This window comes from Cololabis saira, chromosome 4 (assembly GCF_033807715.1).
Source record: "Cololabis saira isolate AMF1-May2022 chromosome 4, fColSai1.1, whole genome shotgun sequence".
NCBI classification, from domain to species: domain Eukaryota; kingdom Metazoa; phylum Chordata; class Actinopteri; order Beloniformes; family Belonidae; genus Cololabis; species Cololabis saira.
In genome coordinates, this window is record NC_084590.1 from 35735712 (window position 1) to 35753555 (window position 17844).

Genomic DNA, 17844 nt, shown 5'->3' on the forward strand with positions numbered 1-17844 from the left:
GGGGGGGGGGGGGGGGGGTGACGACCTCCACTGCCAATCCAGGAAGCAGGAACACACGGAGACACACGTCAAGCACTGGAAATCTGCAACAAAAAACCACAAACAAAGCACGAAACCGGCACGGAGCCAACCAAAACAATAACAGCAATCGACCTAAATCTTGAGATCTGATCGCAGTCTGAGCTAAGCTATCGCTACCGCTACCTAAACCCAAAAACTAGAGAGCCAGCATGCAGGTGAACAAGCCAGTGTGTATGTCTATGTGTGTGTGTGTGTATGTATATGATCATGCGTGTGTGTGTGTGTGTGTGTGTGTGTGTAAATGCATGTGACTAAGTGACTATATGTGTGTGTGTGTGTATGTATGTGTGTGTGTGTGTGTGTGTGTGTGTGTGTGTGTGTGTGTGTGTGTGTGTGTGTGTGTGTGTGTGTGTGTGTGTGTGTGTGTGTGTGTAATAAACCAAACAAAGCTCCACCTGAAGTGTATCTATAGTGGGGGCGGGGGGGGAGCAACCCCGCCACCCGCGAGACCAGAGGCCGACACGGAAGAGCCCGGAACCCAGGCCACCGGCAACCCCACAGAGGGGAGAAGTAGGAGGGAGGCAACCCACCGCCTGCGGGCGGGGCCCCCACGGCGCGGGAAGAAGCAGCCAGGGATCCCGCGGCGGCGGACCGCGACCCAGGCAATCCCCGGCCACCCGGTCCGGGCCGGACACGCGGCCAGGAGGCCCTCACCCTTCAGGCCAACGACCCCCACCCGGCAGGGGGCCAGCCTGCCCGGAGAGACAGAGCCGCCCCGGCCGCCGACGCGGGCAGGCGCACCCGTCCCCCACGAAAGTGGCCCTCCAAGACCAGAGGGGCGCCCCGCCGCAGAGGCAGCGGGGGGGAACGGAGACGGGCCCGGAGAGAGGGAAGCCCCCAACAAGGCGACACCCGTGCAGGCCCGACAACGGAGGGCCCCAGACCCAGGCATCCCATTCATTCATCCATTCACCTATCCGATACCTATACTAATAATAATATAATATACTATACATAATAATAATACTAATAATAATAATAATAATAATAATAATAATAATAATAATAATAATAATAATAATAACCATCTTTGTATAATATAATATTCATAAATTATTAAGTTTTGATGTCCTGCCAATGGAGGCTCAAATCCTCCATGGCAGGACCCTTCCATACCGCATTCTCACCGACACAGACATACAATCACGCACCGTTTCCCCCTCCCCGGGGGGGTCCAGCACCGCCAGAAGGCACCCCAGGCTGCACGGCGGGCCCCGCCAGGCCCGGGTAACCCGACCCACCTGTCCCAGGCCAGTGAGGGAACGGTGAGTCTATTTTTCAAAATCTTCCGGGGGGGCATGCCCCCGGACTCCTAGAGGGTTCGGGCGCATTGCGCCCTCACTCGTCCACGTCAAGAATTTTCCTCTTTTTTTGGGACAAGCCGTTCTGATGCCTGATGTAGTTTGTAGAGCTGCACTTACATATTTCATTCATTTAACATTTTCTGAAAACAACTGAGGTCCAGCTGCAATTGTTATTTTTTTGAGGAAAAAAGTGTGATTTCAGCTTGTCAGGTGTGAATATTTTCTTCCGACAGTAAACTGAATCTCTCTCACTTAAGACACAAATGTAATGTGTTTTTGTTGAACAATATTTTTGTGTTAAAATGTTTTGATTCATGTCCCTATATTGTATATCCTAATATGTCAGGAGGGGATCTTTCAGGTTGTTTTTAATAAGACTGAAAACAAAAATGAAGTCTTTGCTCTGTCTTCCCCCTAGCTTTATACAGTGCGCTTGGTGGTCATTATCAAATGAAATTTGGAAGTCCAGGTGCTCAGTTGGTGTCCAGATAACCAGCTTGCAGCCCCAGGCACATCACTGCAGCTGGACCTGAAAGAATAAATATAAAAGACGGCTTACAGTTTGTCTTAATGAAGGTTCACAAGTAGCCTACCTGTCACATTAGTTCATCATTATAAGCAGTACTCGAGTTGTAAAAAGAAATCAGGGGGGATGGTGGATTTTATCATATTGGGACAGATAATTTGTGCTGATTACAAATAATATAATATATTACAAATAATAGCACTGACCAAAAACACCTGCAGAAATACTGCAGGAATGACATAGCAGCAGTTAAATGCAGCCTTCTGTAAGCTTTAAATATCCACTGGGCTTACATCAAATACATCAAAACACAACAATGAAAAACAGTTTTCTGAACTTATCAATATGACTCTGTCCTTCACAGGATAAGTCAAATGGATCACTGAAAAAACTCAAAATCTTAAAAAGAATATACAAGATACAAGAACAAAAACTCAAAATAAGAATATTTGTCTTATTTCTAGTTAAAATCTCTCATTTTAGTAAAGAAATCTCATTACACTTAAAACAAGACTCATCAATGGAAAAAACAATTTTCACCTGTTTCAAGTAGATTTTACCTTGAAATAAGTAAAAAAAAATCTGCCAGTGGAACAAGATGTTATTGCTTGTAATGAGAAGATAAATCTTGTCCCACTGGCAGATTTTTCTACTTATTTCAAGTGAAAATTTACCTGAAACAGGTGAAAATTGTCAAAAAAAAAGTTATTTTTCTGATGTTATTTTTCTGGTTTTCTGGACTCTAAATGTTGAAATAGCAGTAAAACCACATTCATTGATGAAATGACATAAGGGATGGAAAGGGGGAGGATTTGGACCGTTTTTATTTCAGGGGGGATGCCATCCCCCCTCATCTCGAGTACTGATAAGAAACAATATTTACCCACCTGGAGGAGTATCCACTTTGCCCATTGGGAAGAATGAGATACTTCCCATCTTCTAAGCATTTCATCACTTCTTCAGGTCGTCCTCCCATCCCTCAACAGCAGGAGGCAGAGGTAAGATGATATTGTCCCGTTTGAGCTGTGACAGGTGGTGTTTCCACATGTTTTATATCCCCAACGCTCGGAGAAAGAGGGTTAACGCGTTCACTCAGCATGTAAACAAACGCCGGTTCCAGCAGCACCGCAAGTAGCACCCACAATTCGCGCAAAGCCTCATGGGGCGTAGGAATAAGGTGGATAAAGCGCCGTTTTTTACTGCGTTTTTTGTGCTGAAAACTACGTTTTTAACGGCGTTTTATTCGGTAACGGGCTAAAACAAGCTCTCTTTATGGCCCTTATGGCTTGCCATAGAAACCGTAATGTTGCGCACGCATTTTGGCAGCTGGAGCGGTGTTGTTCTCCTCTCTGTGGTTGTTACTCAAAGGGGGAACCTCTTGCGTCAGGACCAGACGCCTAGGCGCGTGACAAATCGTCAGTATTTTACGCATTGGGAATGAGAGCGGGCTTTAAAAGTCATACAGGACCAGAGGGAGGAAGCACCTACTAAGGGACGTCCACTGTGGAAGCAGTAGGGACTAAAAGACTGGTTATTCAAGGCTCCACTCGGGACGCTCGTCCTTATTTCCAGTGAGATTTGAGGAGACGCGCGTAAATACGCATTCCAACCATGGAAGACATCGCACGGCATTCCCAGCCTTCCTCGTGGAGGGATTGTTGCTTGGTGAAGCAGATCCGTAGGTTGACCCCTGTTGGTTTTCAAAGTGAAATTAAAGAGTTGTCCAAACTATCCTTTCCAGTGGTGAGTTTCCTGTATTTGAACGAGCTGTCAGTGTCTAATATATAAAATGATTAGTCACCAGTATAATGAAACAACTTCTGTTTTTGAAGCTGTGCAGGACTGAATGAGGTGCTGAATGGTTTGAATTTGGAGTTAAAAGAATGTACAAACATAAAACAATTTAAGAAGATATATAAAGAAATTGTTTATTTGAGGTGTAAAAGTGAAGACTGTGTTTAAAGATCATCAGCTGTGTGTTCTGCTATTTCATCATGTTGTCTTTGTATCTTACTTAGATATACGTATTATATTTATATCATAGTTATATTATATTTATATCATAGTTATATATTATATTCATGATAGAGCTTACATCTGGTATTAAACAGGTTATTTTTGTAAAAATGATATTATAAATACAAATTAGTGTATAGTATAAAAAGTAAATACAGACATATAATTTATGTTTAGCTGTGGAAAGGGGGTGGGATTAAATACATTTATACTTCCCCCCCACTCCTTTTCGAAGATGTAACTGAAATATGTGTTTAGATGTTGTTGTTTTTTGTCTTTATGTGTTGGAATGCCCACCTGTATTTGTTTTTCTTATCTTTTTTTCTTGTTTTTTTCTTATCCATGTTCGAAATAAACAAAAACAAACGAACGAACGAAAAGTGCTGGCCACTAAATGATTGTATCAGATGATCTGATAAATATGTTTTTGTTGTCTTATCCACTTTCAATTGATTATTATTTCCTCCTCAGGTGATTGCCCAGCTCATGATTTTTGCTGTGAGTTTTGTCAGTACTGTTTTCTGTGGCCATTTGGGGAGGACAGAGCTGGCGGGAGTATCTTTGGCCATTGCAGTATGTACAGTGATGCTCTTGACATTAACCACTTCAGTCAGTTGAACAGTCTAATCCACCAGTGTCTTCCATCATCTCCTCAGGTCATTAATGTTACGGGTATATCCATTGGAACTGGTTTGGCATCAGCATGTGATACTCTGATATCTCAGGTAGGAACATAATGTTATATTATTCTTCATCAGTTAGGGCCGATAGCTTCTGGATACTTATAAATCTCTGGAATTTAAGTGTTTTTAAACAGAAACAGCATAATTTTTATCCTTTTTTCTAATCTTCAGCACTACACACAGCTGAAACCTGATTTTATGAGGTGGAGGAGGGGTCGCAGTCTTATTTAATGAATCATTTCACTGTAAGCGGTTAACTCCTGGAGGTTTTCAGTCTTTTGAATACGTGGCTGTACAGCTGAAGGCCTCCTCCAGAGTCCTGCTTCTGAATGTTTACAGTCCCCCCAAATTACTTTTTTGATGACCTCAGTGAACTGCTGTCTATGATCCGTGTTGATTTTCAGCGTGTACGGTAATTATTGTTGGTGATTTTAACATCCATCTAGACAACGCTCAGGATAAAGAAACTGAAGACCTTTGTAACACTCTGGACAACACTCTGACTCAGCATGTAACAGTTTTCACGCACAGTAGGGGGCTCTGTTACATGCTGAGTCAGCCCAAAGTTGTCAGACTGACTGATTTCTAAGGGTCCAACTTCAAAGGTTACCGTGGCTGATGTGGGCCTATCTGATCACTCCTGTGTTTTATTTGAGAGTATGATTTCAGTGCACACCAAAGTCTCAACAGCAGTGATCTCAAAACAGTGTATAACTGAAAACAGCAGTGAGATCTTTAACCAGGTCTTCTCTCTAACACTTGCCCTGTCCAGGGGTTCAGTCAATGAGCTTGTCAGTAGCTTCAATGCTGAAATGTTAAATGTTATGGATACTATTGCTCACATTAAGGTGAAGGTTATCTCTGGTTATCTCCATGGCGAAATTCCACACTGGTAAAAAAATGGGAAAAGAGCAGGGTCGGCGCCAGAGCAAATATTCAGAGGGGGCACGAGGCTTATTAGGGCGGGCACCAAATCAGCCGTGTAGGACAGCATTTTAAGGAAAAAAGTGCATTCTCACTACTTTCCTATTAATAATCTGTCTAAAACATGTGGAGAAATCAAATCACTTAGATGGAAATAATGCAAGGAAGCGCACATTTTACTTTGACTGAAAACGTTTTAAGCCTTTTTCACATAGAGTGCGCACAGCGGCGGCAAAGGGCGCAAGTGGACGCAAGCCGCTGGGTTGCCGCGGCAGCAAGGCGCAAAGCGGCTTTCACCTAGAACGAGGTTTGCGCCGCGCACGCCGGGATGAGCGTCTCTGTGAGTCTCTGTGAGTCTCTGTGAGGAGCTGTGAGGAGCTGTGAGATGCGAGACTGCAGGCCTATCGGGACATCAATAAAAAGGGACAAAAGTGGAGAGAAATCTCCTAGAATGTGGACATACCTGTGTGTTTAAAAGTGGTAGAAATGTGATATTCTTTTGCTCTTTTAACAATAAAATGTTCATTTAAAATAAAATATAGCATTTCCATGCCTCATATCAGGATCAATTGAATCATTTATCAATATATGGTTATGAAACTTTTTTTCGGTCGCCAAGCAACCTGCAACAAATATGCAGGGGTCTCCAACCCTGCTCCTGGATCCACCTATCCAGCATGTTTTAGGTGTCTCCCTGCATGAACACACCTGATTCTAATCAATGGTCGTCATTAACTTGTCATCAAGGTCTGGACAGTTCTGTTGTGGACACAGCTCCTTGTATCATGGTGTGCTGAAGCAGGGAAAGATCTCAAACATGCTGGATAGGTGCTCTCCAGGACCTGAGTTGGAGACCCATGCCCGCAGGCGCGCCATGCTCTGCGACGACTCTGCGCCACCCCGGCGCTGTTGCCGTGTTCTATGTGAAAAAGGCTTTACTCGTAACACACAACGAGGTCACATACATGTTTTTAATATATCAAGTTGATCCGTTCATGCCCCGACAGAGCGGGGGAACGGCAGAGAGCAGAGCCGGCTGTCAGAGCTGACAGCCGGCTCTGCTGCGCCAGGCGAGGCGCCGGGCGAGGCGCAAAGTGGGGCGCAGGTTTTTGTGCAGAGCGAAGTGACCGGTGTACAGAGCGAGATGGCAGAGTCTAGAAGTCATGGCTCTGTTGAAGGGGCTGACTGGACAGACTGCCACCAGGATGGCTGAGTCTGTGTTGGATGGAGAGGAGGATAGTGTAATGGAGGAGCGCTTTCGGGAAATTTGTTTACCGCCAAAGAAGAAAAGCGAGAGGGCACAGTGACTGAAGTAAGCGGGCACTGCCCCCTGGTGCCCGCCCATGGCGCCGACACTGGAAAAGAGTGTCGGAAAGCTAAGCGCAGATGGAGAAAAACAAATCTCCAGCTTTATTATGACATCTATAAAACGAAACTTCACTCTTATAATTTACAACTGAGGAATGCGAGGGAGTCCTACTTCTCTGACGTCATCATCAAAAACAGTCATAATGCTCAGGCCTTATTTACTACAGTTGACAGTCTAAGACCAAGAGAGTGGACCATATAATTGCAGCTCTTAGATCTTTACACAGGCTTCCTGTCTGTCACAGAATAGATATTAAAATCCTGCTGTTGGTTTATTAATTTCGGATCTCCTGGTCCATTATAAACCAACCAGAACCCTCAGATTGTAAGGGTCACGCCTACTTTCTGTATCCAGAGTCAGAACCAAACACATGGTAAATGCATTGAGGAGATTAATAACTGGATGTCCACAACTTTCTCGGGTCTTTACACCTGCTGCCTGTCCGTCAGAGGATAGACTTTAAAGTTCTGGTTCTGGTTTATAAAGCTTTGAATGGTCCAGGACCAACATACATCCGTGACCTCCTGACCCAGTATAAACCTTCCAGACCCCTCAGGTCATTTGGATCCAGTTTTTTATCAGCTCCCAGAATCAGAACCACACATGGAGAAGCTGCGTTCAGCTTCTATGCTCCACATGTCTGGAACAAACCCCCAGAAAGCCTCAGATCAGCTGAAACACTTTATTTAAGTCCAGGTTGAAGACACACCTATTTTCAGCTGCATTTGAGTAAAGCTCCAAATCTGCAGTTCTAAAAGCTAATCATATTTTAACTACTGATTTAATCCATTGTTCTTATTTCTTTCTTTTTTGTTTACATTTTAAATCTTGGTTTTTATTTATTTTTTAGTGTCTTTGTAAAGCACTTTGAATCAGGTCAGGGTAATAATATACTTGAACATATTTGCAGACGTATGGGGGCGGTAACCTCCTGAGAGTTGGAGTCATCCTGCAGCGGGCCATCCTCATCTTGTTACTGGCATGTTTCCCCTGCTGGGCTATCCTCATCAACACAGAGCCCATTCTGCTGGCTGTCAGGCAAGAACCAGAAGTAGCCAGGTGAGCTGTCTTATAATCCACCTCCACTTCTGCCTTCATGTACTAAGAAAAGCATTTTCGTTCTGATGGAAAATTCTCTCTCTAGGTTGTCTCAGACGTATGTAAAGATCTTTATGCCGGCGCTTCCTGTGAGTATGTCTAAATTACATTACTGCTTATCAGTGAAGAACTGTTACTTGGCTTATAGATCATGCTGAATGTTTCATGTTTAATGAAACCCACATTATTCGATTCAACTTTATTGTCTTTACACATGTAAAATACAGGGTGACGAAATGCAGTTTGGCATCCAATCAGAGGTGCAAAAGTAGCAAGTGCAGTATGTACAGAATAAACAGTATATACAGTTAAGAGTAGATATGTACTATATTAATATACAGGTGGGTAGTATAAGATGTAGTATGAGCAATATATACACGTTAGAGATATAGTATGAACAAATATATACATATTTGTATAGATGTGTAATGATCAAGTGAGTGATATATAAATACATGCAGTCCTTGTGAATGGAGTTATCCATGAGGAAGAAGTAGTGTGGTGGTGTGAGTTGAGGGGGACAAGAGGTTCAGTGAGTGACAGAGTTAAATAGGGAGACAGCTGAGGGAAATAAGCTGGTTCTGAACTGGAGGCTCCTGTCACGCCTTCCAGAGGCGAGAAGCTGGAGCAGACTGAGGGCAGGGTGAGAGGAGTCCTTGAAAATGCTACGTGCCCATTGTAGACATCGCTTTATTGTGGACATCCTCAATGGGGGCGAGTGTAGTCCACAGCGGTAGAAATTGCCCAGGATGTCAGCAGATAGGTGGATTTTATTCATTCGCCTCAAGGAAAAGAGACGCAGATGGGTCTTCTTCATAAGAATGGAGGTATTGATAGTCCAGGACAGGTTGTCTGAGATGTGGATCCTCTTAAACTTGAAGCTGTTTCATTAACATTGATACGGTCATGTGTCTCTCTCCTCTCCTTCCGGATGTCAGCTATAAGCTCCTTGTTTTTGCTGGTATTAGGGAGCAGGTTGTTGTCAGTGCACCATGTAGCCAAGTGCTCCACCTCTTATCAAAACATTTCTGAAAAATGTGTAATATATACTTAAAACAAAAATCCTTCCTGTAAGTATCCATAAATGCCATATGCATCAAATATGATGCTAAACTTAATATATAAGGTGGATAGTTAAAGGCTCAATAAACACTTAATATTGAAGAAAAAAGGTGTATTATTGTTAAAGCAACCTCCAGAAGGACAGATTCATTCCTGTGATGTACAGCATGACTTTTCCCTGACATGCTTATTTCTGATTAAACAAAACTTTCACAATTTATCATGAAAAAGCCCATGAACCATCATGTAGCTGATAGAGAGGGGGAAGCTGCTTTAGAGTACAGAGTTTTCACTTGACAAGTCTTCATTCTTATCAAAACGGAGGAAAATCTATTGGTGTATCTTTCTAAAACGACTTCTAAGTCTTCGGCAGGAAACTTCCAAATGTGAATGTTTCTCAGCTGTCGTAAAATACAATACAAACCTTATTCTCTTTTTTGCCTTTATGTTGACAGTTTTTACTCCCCAAATATAAATATCACAATATAAAAATGCCTTGTGGTGCTCACAGCGTCAAATAAACTTCATTTCCAGTCATGATTTTATGTGAAATACCTGCAGTTTGAGACAATGTTTTTCAGTCTGAGTCAGACAGAATGTTTCACATTCCCTTTCTATGGAAACCATTAACTTCCAGTCAGAGCTCCTTCTCCTAAAATTAGACGTCCTTCCCATGGAAACATCTGGCAGTCAAAATTCACAACAAAGCAACAGCTTATTTCTTATTTAAACTTTTCTGGATTCATTTCAAACTTTTAAACAGCAACCAAGAGACAAGGGATGGGTAGAAGAAGCAATCCCACCACAATTTCTCCTGAAATTGTTTTCTTTAGTTTTATTTGTCATGCTTCTCATGGCTACAGTTTAAACTTTGTAATTGTTCATTAAGACTGTTCTTTTAGTATTTCAAGATGTATATTCAAATTTACAAATTAAGTTTTGGTTTTCAAATAATAGTAGGTTGCATATGTTTTAGTTTAATATTGGAACGTTGGATATATCCAGGCTCACAATTACTGTGTCCATTTACATCAGCAAAATAATGTTAACAGCCAGAAAATACAGTACAGATTGAGGGTGTAAACATTGAAAGAGTACACAAAACTAAATTTCTTGGGGTAATTAAAGACGACAAGATTTGCTGGAAATCTCATATTAAATACATCCACAACAAAGTATCTAGAGGCATCTCAGTTCTTGCTAGAGCAAAGCAATTTCTGGATAGCAAATAACTCCACATTCTGTTCTGTTCCCTGGTTTTGCCTTATCTAAGTTACTGTTTAGAGGTTTGGGGAAATACGTATAAAAGTTCACTGCAACCACTATTCATACTGCAGAAAAAAGCCATAAGGATAATTCATAAGGCTGGTTGACGTGAACACACCAATTCCTTATTCTTCAATTCTAAAATAATCACATTTTTTGACATAGTAGAATTCCAAACTGCACAATTCATGTATAAAGCTGGGAACAACTTATCACCATCTCACTTGCAGGACATGTTTTATGACAGAGAGGGGAGGTATAATTTAAGGGGTACTCAGTCAGTGGAGTTAAACTATGGAACAGAATGGATTCAGAATTAAAACAATGTCCAAACATTAACCAGTTTAAAAACAGATATAAAAACCTGATTCTCACGAGGTACAAAGAGGAAGGGGTTTAGCGGCTTTTAGGGGCCTACAGATAACACTATTGGGGGAATGGGTAAATTTGTGTATATTTATGTACAGAAATGGGCAGCAAATTATATGTGTATGTATGCATGTGTATAGATAGGTGTATATATATATATATATATATATATATATATATATATATATATATATATATATATATATATATATATATATGTATGGTTGTATGTATGGTTGTATGCGTATGTATGGGTATACATATATATATGTGTGGTGTGATTATGTGTGTAAGTAGATATATACATAGATATACTGTAGAGCAGATACAGTATAGTGTAAATAAGTATATTTATATAAATATCTATATGGGCATATGTGTACAAATATATAGAAATATGCAACTATGTGTATGTATGTAGGCATGTATAAGGATGTGTGTGAGTATAATTACAGTATATAATATTATTAATAATAATAATAATAATGTTACTGTTATTTAGCAGTGTGAGTACAGTGTGTGAATATTTATAAATACAGGTTAAATGATCAGTGAATGGGGGTAGGACTAAATAAGTTTACACTTCTTCTTTACTACTCCTTTTTTGGCACATGTAAATCAAGATAGCAAGTTTTAAAGGATGAAATTCTTTGTTTTGTTGTTTTGTTTTCTTAAACTTCTCATGAAGTGTTGTTTTTTTTACATGTACAAAAATAAAATAAATCAAATCAAATCAAATGTCCAATTTTACCACCACGCACTACACAAATCTTGCCATTCCTAAAACTAGCCATTGAAGAAGCACTTTTGTAAAAACTTAAGAATGTAATTATGAATAGAACTGGTAAGATTAACCAATCTAAATCTACTAAAATAAAGATTTGGGACTGTCAGGGTTTGACACTTCCCCCCAGTGTTTGTAACTTTCAGTTCTGTCTTGCCCCGCCTGTGTCCCATCGGCCCTGATTGTGTCCGCACCTGTGTCTCGTCTTGTCTCGTTATCCCTTCAGTATATCTTGTCTTGTCATTCCTTGGTTCCCTGTCGGTCCGTACTGTGTCTTCCTCCATGTCTCCTCGTACCTTTTTCTTGATCCTGGTTTTTTGTTCATCATGCTTTGCAGCGCCTTGTTTTGCCTTTGTGGAATAAACCCCTTGTTTTTGAGAACTACTGCCTCCAGCCTCCCTCTGTCTCCTGCACTTGGGTCCTAAAACAACCTAACCATGACAGAACGGACCGACCAGGTGGATCCAGCGGGAGAGTACCTCACCATGTTGGACTTCCTCTGCCGTGAAGCGGCTAAAAACGTGCGTGAGTGTTGGGACCCCTTTTGGGGAACACGCCTGGCTCTGGGTGGGCCCAGGAGCCTGCAGAGGCAACGGCGTCAGCGCCAGCCCCAACCTGTCCCTGTTCCTGTGGTGGTCCCGGACGCACCTCTCCACGTTCCTGTGGTGGTCCCGGACGCACCTCTCCACGTTCCTGTGGTGGTCCCGGACGCACCTCTCCACGTTCCTGTGGTGGTCCCGGACGCACCTCTCCACGTTCCTGTGGTGGTCCCGGACGCACGTCCCCACGTTCCTGTGGTGGTCCCGGACGCATCAGCCCCTCCTCCGGTGATGGTTTCGGACCCCCCTCAGCCAGCTCCGAGGGTTCGTGTCCCCCCCCAGCCGGCTCCGAGGACTCGTGTCCCCCCCCCAGCTGGCTCCGAGGACTCGTGTCCCCCCCCAGCCGGCTCCGAGGACTTGTGTCCCCCCCCAGCCGGCTCCGAGGACCCGTGCCGCCCCCCAGTCAGCTCCGAGGACCCGTGCCGCCCCCCAGTCAGCTCCGAGGACCCTTGTTCCCCCCCAGCCCGCCCTGGATGTGGACTGTGGGGACATCTGGGATCTGTCCCTTGAGGGGGGGCCAGCGCCCCGAACCCGGGTACCCCCGCAGCTGGCACCTCGGACCCGGGTACCCCCGCAGCCGGCACCTCGGACCCGGGTACCCCCGCAGCCGGCACCTCGGACCCGGGCACCCCCGCAGCCGGCACCTCGGACCCGGGCACCCCCGCAGCCGGCACCTCGGACCCGGGCACCCCCGCAGCCAGCGCCACGGACCCGGGTCCCCACTCGGGCAGCTCCGGGGATCCTCTGCCCCCCGACGCCGGCCCCCCGCATCCTGTCTGCTCCTGTTCCGGCCCCCCGCATCCTGTCTGCCCCGGTTCCGGCCCCCCGCATCCTGTCTGCCCCGGTTCCGGCCCCCCGCATCCTGTCTGCCCCGGTTCCGGCCCCCCGCATCCTGTCTGCCCCGGTTCCGGCCCCCCGCCTCCTGTCAGCCCCGACTCCGGATCCTGAGGCGGTCCCGCAGCCCTCTGTTCCTGAGGCGGTCCCGCAGCCCTCTGTTCCTGAGGTGGTCCCGCAGCCCTCTGTTCCTGAGGCGGTCCCGCAGCCCTCTGTTCCTGAGGCGGTCCCGCAGCCCTCTGTTCCTGAGGCGGTCCCGCAGCCCTCTGTTCCTGAGGCGGTCCCGCAGCCCTCTGTTCCTGAGGCGGTCCCGCAGCCCTCTGTTCCTGAGGCGGTCCCGCAGCCCTCTGTTCCTGAGGCGGTCCCGCAGCCCTCTGTTCCTGAGGCGGTCCCGCAGCCCTCGGTTCCTGAGGCGGTTCCCGAGCCCCGTCAGGTTCCCGAGCCCCGTCAGGTTCCCGAGCCCTGTCAAGTCCCCGAGCCACGCCAAGAATCCCCGTCACGCCCCCCGCCAAGACCCAGGCCTAGGCCTCGGGGACGCCCCCCCGAGCTGTCTCGCTGGTCTGCCCGGTCCCGAGGTCGGCCCCCGGAACTTTGGCCGTGTGTGGCTTGGGCCCTCCTCCAGGCCCCCTCCGCCCACCCTGGGTTAGGACTCTGGGGACATCTGGGATCTGTCCCTTGAGTCCCTTTTATGACAGAGAGGGGAGGTATAATTTAAGGGGTACTCAGTCAGTGGAGTTAAACTATGGAACAGAATGGATTCAGAATTAAAACAATGTCCAAACATTAACCAGTTTAAAAACAGATATAAAAACCTGATTCTCACGAGGTACAAAGAGGAAGGGGTTTAGCGGCTTTTAGGGGCCTACAGATAACACTATTGGGGGAATGGGTAAATTTGTGTATATTTATGTACAGAAATGGGCAGCAAATTATATGTGTATGTATGCATGTGTATAGATAGGTGTGTATATATATATATATATATATATATATATGTATGGTTGTATGCGTATGTATGGGTATACATATATATATGTGTGGTGTGATTATGTGTGTAAGTAGATATATACATAGATATACTGTAGAGCAGATACAGTATAGTGTAAATAAGTATATTTATATAAATATCTATATGGGCATATGTGTACAAATATATAGAAATATGCAACTATGTGTATGTATGTAGGCATGTATAAGGATGTGTGTGAGTATAATTACAGTATATAATATTATTAATAATAATAATAATGTTACTGTTATTTAGCAGTGTGAGTACAGTGTGTGAATATTTATAAATACAGGTTAAATGATCAGTGAATGGGGGTAGGACTAAATAAGTTTACACTTCTTCTTTACTACTCCTTTTTTGGCACATGTAAATCAAGATAGCAAGTTTTAAAGGATGAAATTCTTTGTTTTGTTGTTTTGTTTTCTTAAACTTCTCATGAAGTGTTGTTTTTTTTACATGTACAAAAATAAAATAAATCAAATCAAATCAAATGTCCAATTTTACCACCACGCACTACACAAATCTTGCCATTCCTAAAACTAGCCATTGAAGAAGCACTTTTGTAAAAACTTAAGAATGTAATTATGAATAGAACTGGTAAGATTAACCAATCTAAATCTACTAAAATAAAGATTTGGGACTGTCAGGGTTTGACACTTCCCCCCAGTGTTTGTAACTTTCAGTTCTGTCTTGCCCCGCCTGTGTCCCATCGGCCCTGATTGTGTCCGCACCTGTGTCTCGTCTTGTCTCGTTATCCCTTCAGTATATCTTGTCTTGTCATTCCTTGGTTCCCTGTCGGTCCGTACTGTGTCTTCCTCCATGTCTCCTCGTACCTTTTTCTTGATCCTGGTTTTTTGTTCATCCTGCTTTGCAGCGCCTTGTTTTGCCTTTTTGGAATAAACCCCTTGTTTTTGAGAACTACTGCCTCCAGCCTCCCTCTGTCTCCTGCACTTGGGTCCTAAAACAACCTAACCATGACAGGGACTATATTTCCGAATGAAATGTTTACAAACATTTTGAAATTCAGTGTTTATGTATTATGCATTTTATGTTTTTATGAATAAACGAGGAGTTCAAGTGAACTGATCATCTAAATTAGTACTACGAGCAGGTCATCTGTGCAAGATGTTTTGGCATCCTTTGTCCTTGAGTCTGTGTACAACAGTATTTAAATATCTCTTGTGTCCATGTTGTCCAGAAATGTACGACTCATCGCTTTCTCTTTTGTTGTATTGTAGGCTGCAGTCATGTTTTCATTAGAATCAAGATATCTGCAAAACCAGGTAGGTCCACACGAACCAGAGGAACTGAAACATGCAGCTTCATTGGTGATGAATGACTCAGACGACAAGGATGTCAGAGCTCCCTGGACTCATATGTATGTATGTATGTATATACCGGTATATGTATATGTATGTATATATGTATGTGTATGTATGTATATACCGGTATATGTATATATGTATGTGTATGTGTGTATATATATATATATATATATGTGTGTGTATGTATATATATATATATATATATAAAGCGATGTCTATATATATATATATATATATATATATATAACTATCTTATATCTTATATCTTTATAATATGCAGAAATAGCTCAATGTTTAGTGTGTTTCATTAGACATGGAGGCTTTGTCTTACTGAGGCTGAACTACACTTTTCTTTCAGGGCATCATATGGCCAGAGGTAATCACAGGAGTCGTGGTGAATCTTCTTAACGCCCTCGTCAACTACATTGTTCTCTTCCCCTTAAAAATGGGAGTGGAGTGAGTATTTTTATTGGATTGCACATGACTTTGTCAATATTATATGTACAGCTTGAATAACACAATTGCTGGATACTCTTGGCAGAGGATCTGCTATTGCCAATACCCTCTCCCAGTTCTCCATGGCGGGGATCCTCTATGCTTATATCATGTGGAAAGGACTTCACAAGGCCACCTGGGGAGGTGAGTCAGTCACACCGAACAACAGTGACCTTTCATTCAACCTGAGGCTCAGATTTTCTCCATCAGATTGTGTTGTAAAGAGTTATTGCAGTGATTAAGAAAACAGAAGACAGTGTGGTTGAGAAAGCCAGAACTCCATGAAGAGCTCACTGAACTGTTAGAATTACACAAACTGTGATAGATAATCACATAATCAAAATAGGTGTGTTACAAAAGTGTGTTATTATCTTACTGCATAAATAGAGGACAGGACTGATAACACACATGTGGAAACACAGGCAGTGTTGTAAAAGGACTTTTACTAACTTTTGAAGATGAAAACTCTTATGGTTAACCAGGGAACAGAGTCCAAAGTGTAAAGTTGGTAAGCGGGCCACAATATAGGCAGTAGGTCAGAACAACTCCAGGTGACTTTATCAGGAAGAAGCAACAAAACGGTCAAAGGTAACAGGCAAGACAGCTGGAGCCAGACACGTAAAATCCTGTAGTTACTCAAAGGCCTGAATGTGCGTCTGCATTTTTTTTTTGTCAGATTTGAGTTTGGTGCTCAGATTTATGGACATCAAATGTTACATAAATACTCACATAAGTTTGATTTTTAACTCCCATTTCTAATCATGAATGGATGCAGATACGCCCCCTGCTTGTCCATTCATTCATCCATTCATTCTCCTGCTTCATTCCTATTAAGGATCATGGGGGACTGGGGCCTCACCCATCTGTCCTCAGGTGTCCTCAGGCAAAACACACCAGTAGCAGCATGCCAGTTTGTTACTATTCCCCAACTTCATGTATAATTTGCATGTATATATTTTGGCCTCAAAATAAAAAGATATCACAGTGAAACTTAGAGCAGCTTTACTCAGTATGAAATTGAAAGTGAGGCAACGGGAAAGAGCTTGGTTTTATTTGGTGTCACAATGGGGGGGGGGGGGGTAAGATTATCAACAAGAGAGACTCGCATGAACAACATGACTGTGTCTGGTGACCCATTTGTGGCCTGTAATACTGGGTCAACCAGGAACTCCTCTAAAACAGATCATGAAAAGCCTAAAGCATCTATCAGTCGCTGCCAAAAAATTAGAGCAATCTCCAGACATTCATTAAGTTTCTTATTTTTCTTTTTTTTTAAAGTTATTGCGTTATGTTTCTTCTACTTTTTTGTACCTATACGCCAGCATCAGGGTGGACAGCATAGAAAGAATTTAATTGCACAGAGAACTTGCTTTCCTGTTGTATATGACATAAACATCTTGAATCTTAAAGGGGACCTATTATGAAAAACATGTTTTCTCTTGCTTTAACATATATAAAGGGGTCTCCCCACAGCCTGCCAACTCAGAGAAGGAGGAAAGCAACCAAATTCTGCAGTGTCTTTATGTCAAGGATGGTTGTTTGAGGACCCAGACGAAGGAGAGCGGGAGGCAGGAGTTCCAAAAAACAGGGTTTATTTAACAAAAAAACAAGAACCAAAAGCGCTGCTTGGCAGGATCAAAAAGGACCAGGATCATGAACAGGAAAAGTGAAGACGAGAACATGGAGGGAGCAAACAGTACGGACCAACAGGGAGCAGGGAAAGACCAGACCAGATATACACAGGGGATAACAAGACACAGGTGGGAACAATCAGGGCAGATGGAAAACAGGCGGGGCAGAACAGAAAACACAACTGGGGCAAATGTCAAACTCTGACATAACCCCCCCTCAGGGAAAGATCCCAGATGTCCCCATGAAAACCTCACCCAGGGTGGGCGGGGGGGACCCGGAGGAGGGCCCAGGCCAACACACGGCCAAAGTTCCGGGGGCCGTCCTCGGGGCCGGGCAGACCGGCGAGACAGCTCGGGGGGTCGTCCTCGAGGCCTAGGCTTGGGTCTTGGCGTGGACCTTGGCCTGGGCTATGGTGTGGGGCTTGGACTCGGCGTGGGGCTTGGACTCGGCATGGGGCTTGGACTCGGC

At 43.8% G+C, this 17844-nt stretch overlaps 2 protein-coding genes across 3 annotated transcripts in view; one reads left to right on the forward strand and one right to left on the reverse strand.

The window, feature by feature from the left end:
- The window catches only part of LOC133441878 (multidrug and toxin extrusion protein 1-like), a 63002-nt gene that overhangs the window by 19005 nt on the left and 26153 nt on the right, over positions 1-17844 (reverse strand).
- The window catches only part of LOC133441879 (multidrug and toxin extrusion protein 1-like), a 28550-nt gene continuing 13988 nt past the window's right edge, over positions 3283-17844 (forward strand). For both annotated transcript variants that reach the window (XM_061719612.1, XM_061719613.1), the window contains exons 1-8: positions 3283-3654; positions 4399-4500; positions 4584-4652; positions 7814-7962; positions 8048-8090; positions 15163-15207; positions 15608-15705; positions 15791-15888. In XM_061719612.1, coding sequence (XP_061575596.1) covers positions 3523-3654; positions 4399-4500; positions 4584-4652; positions 7814-7962; positions 8048-8090; positions 15163-15207; positions 15608-15705; positions 15791-15888 — 736 coding nt within the window. In that variant the 5' untranslated portion in view covers positions 3283-3522. The remainder of the gene's footprint in view (positions 3655-4398; positions 4501-4583; positions 4653-7813; positions 7963-8047; positions 8091-15162; positions 15208-15607; positions 15706-15790; positions 15889-17844) is intronic.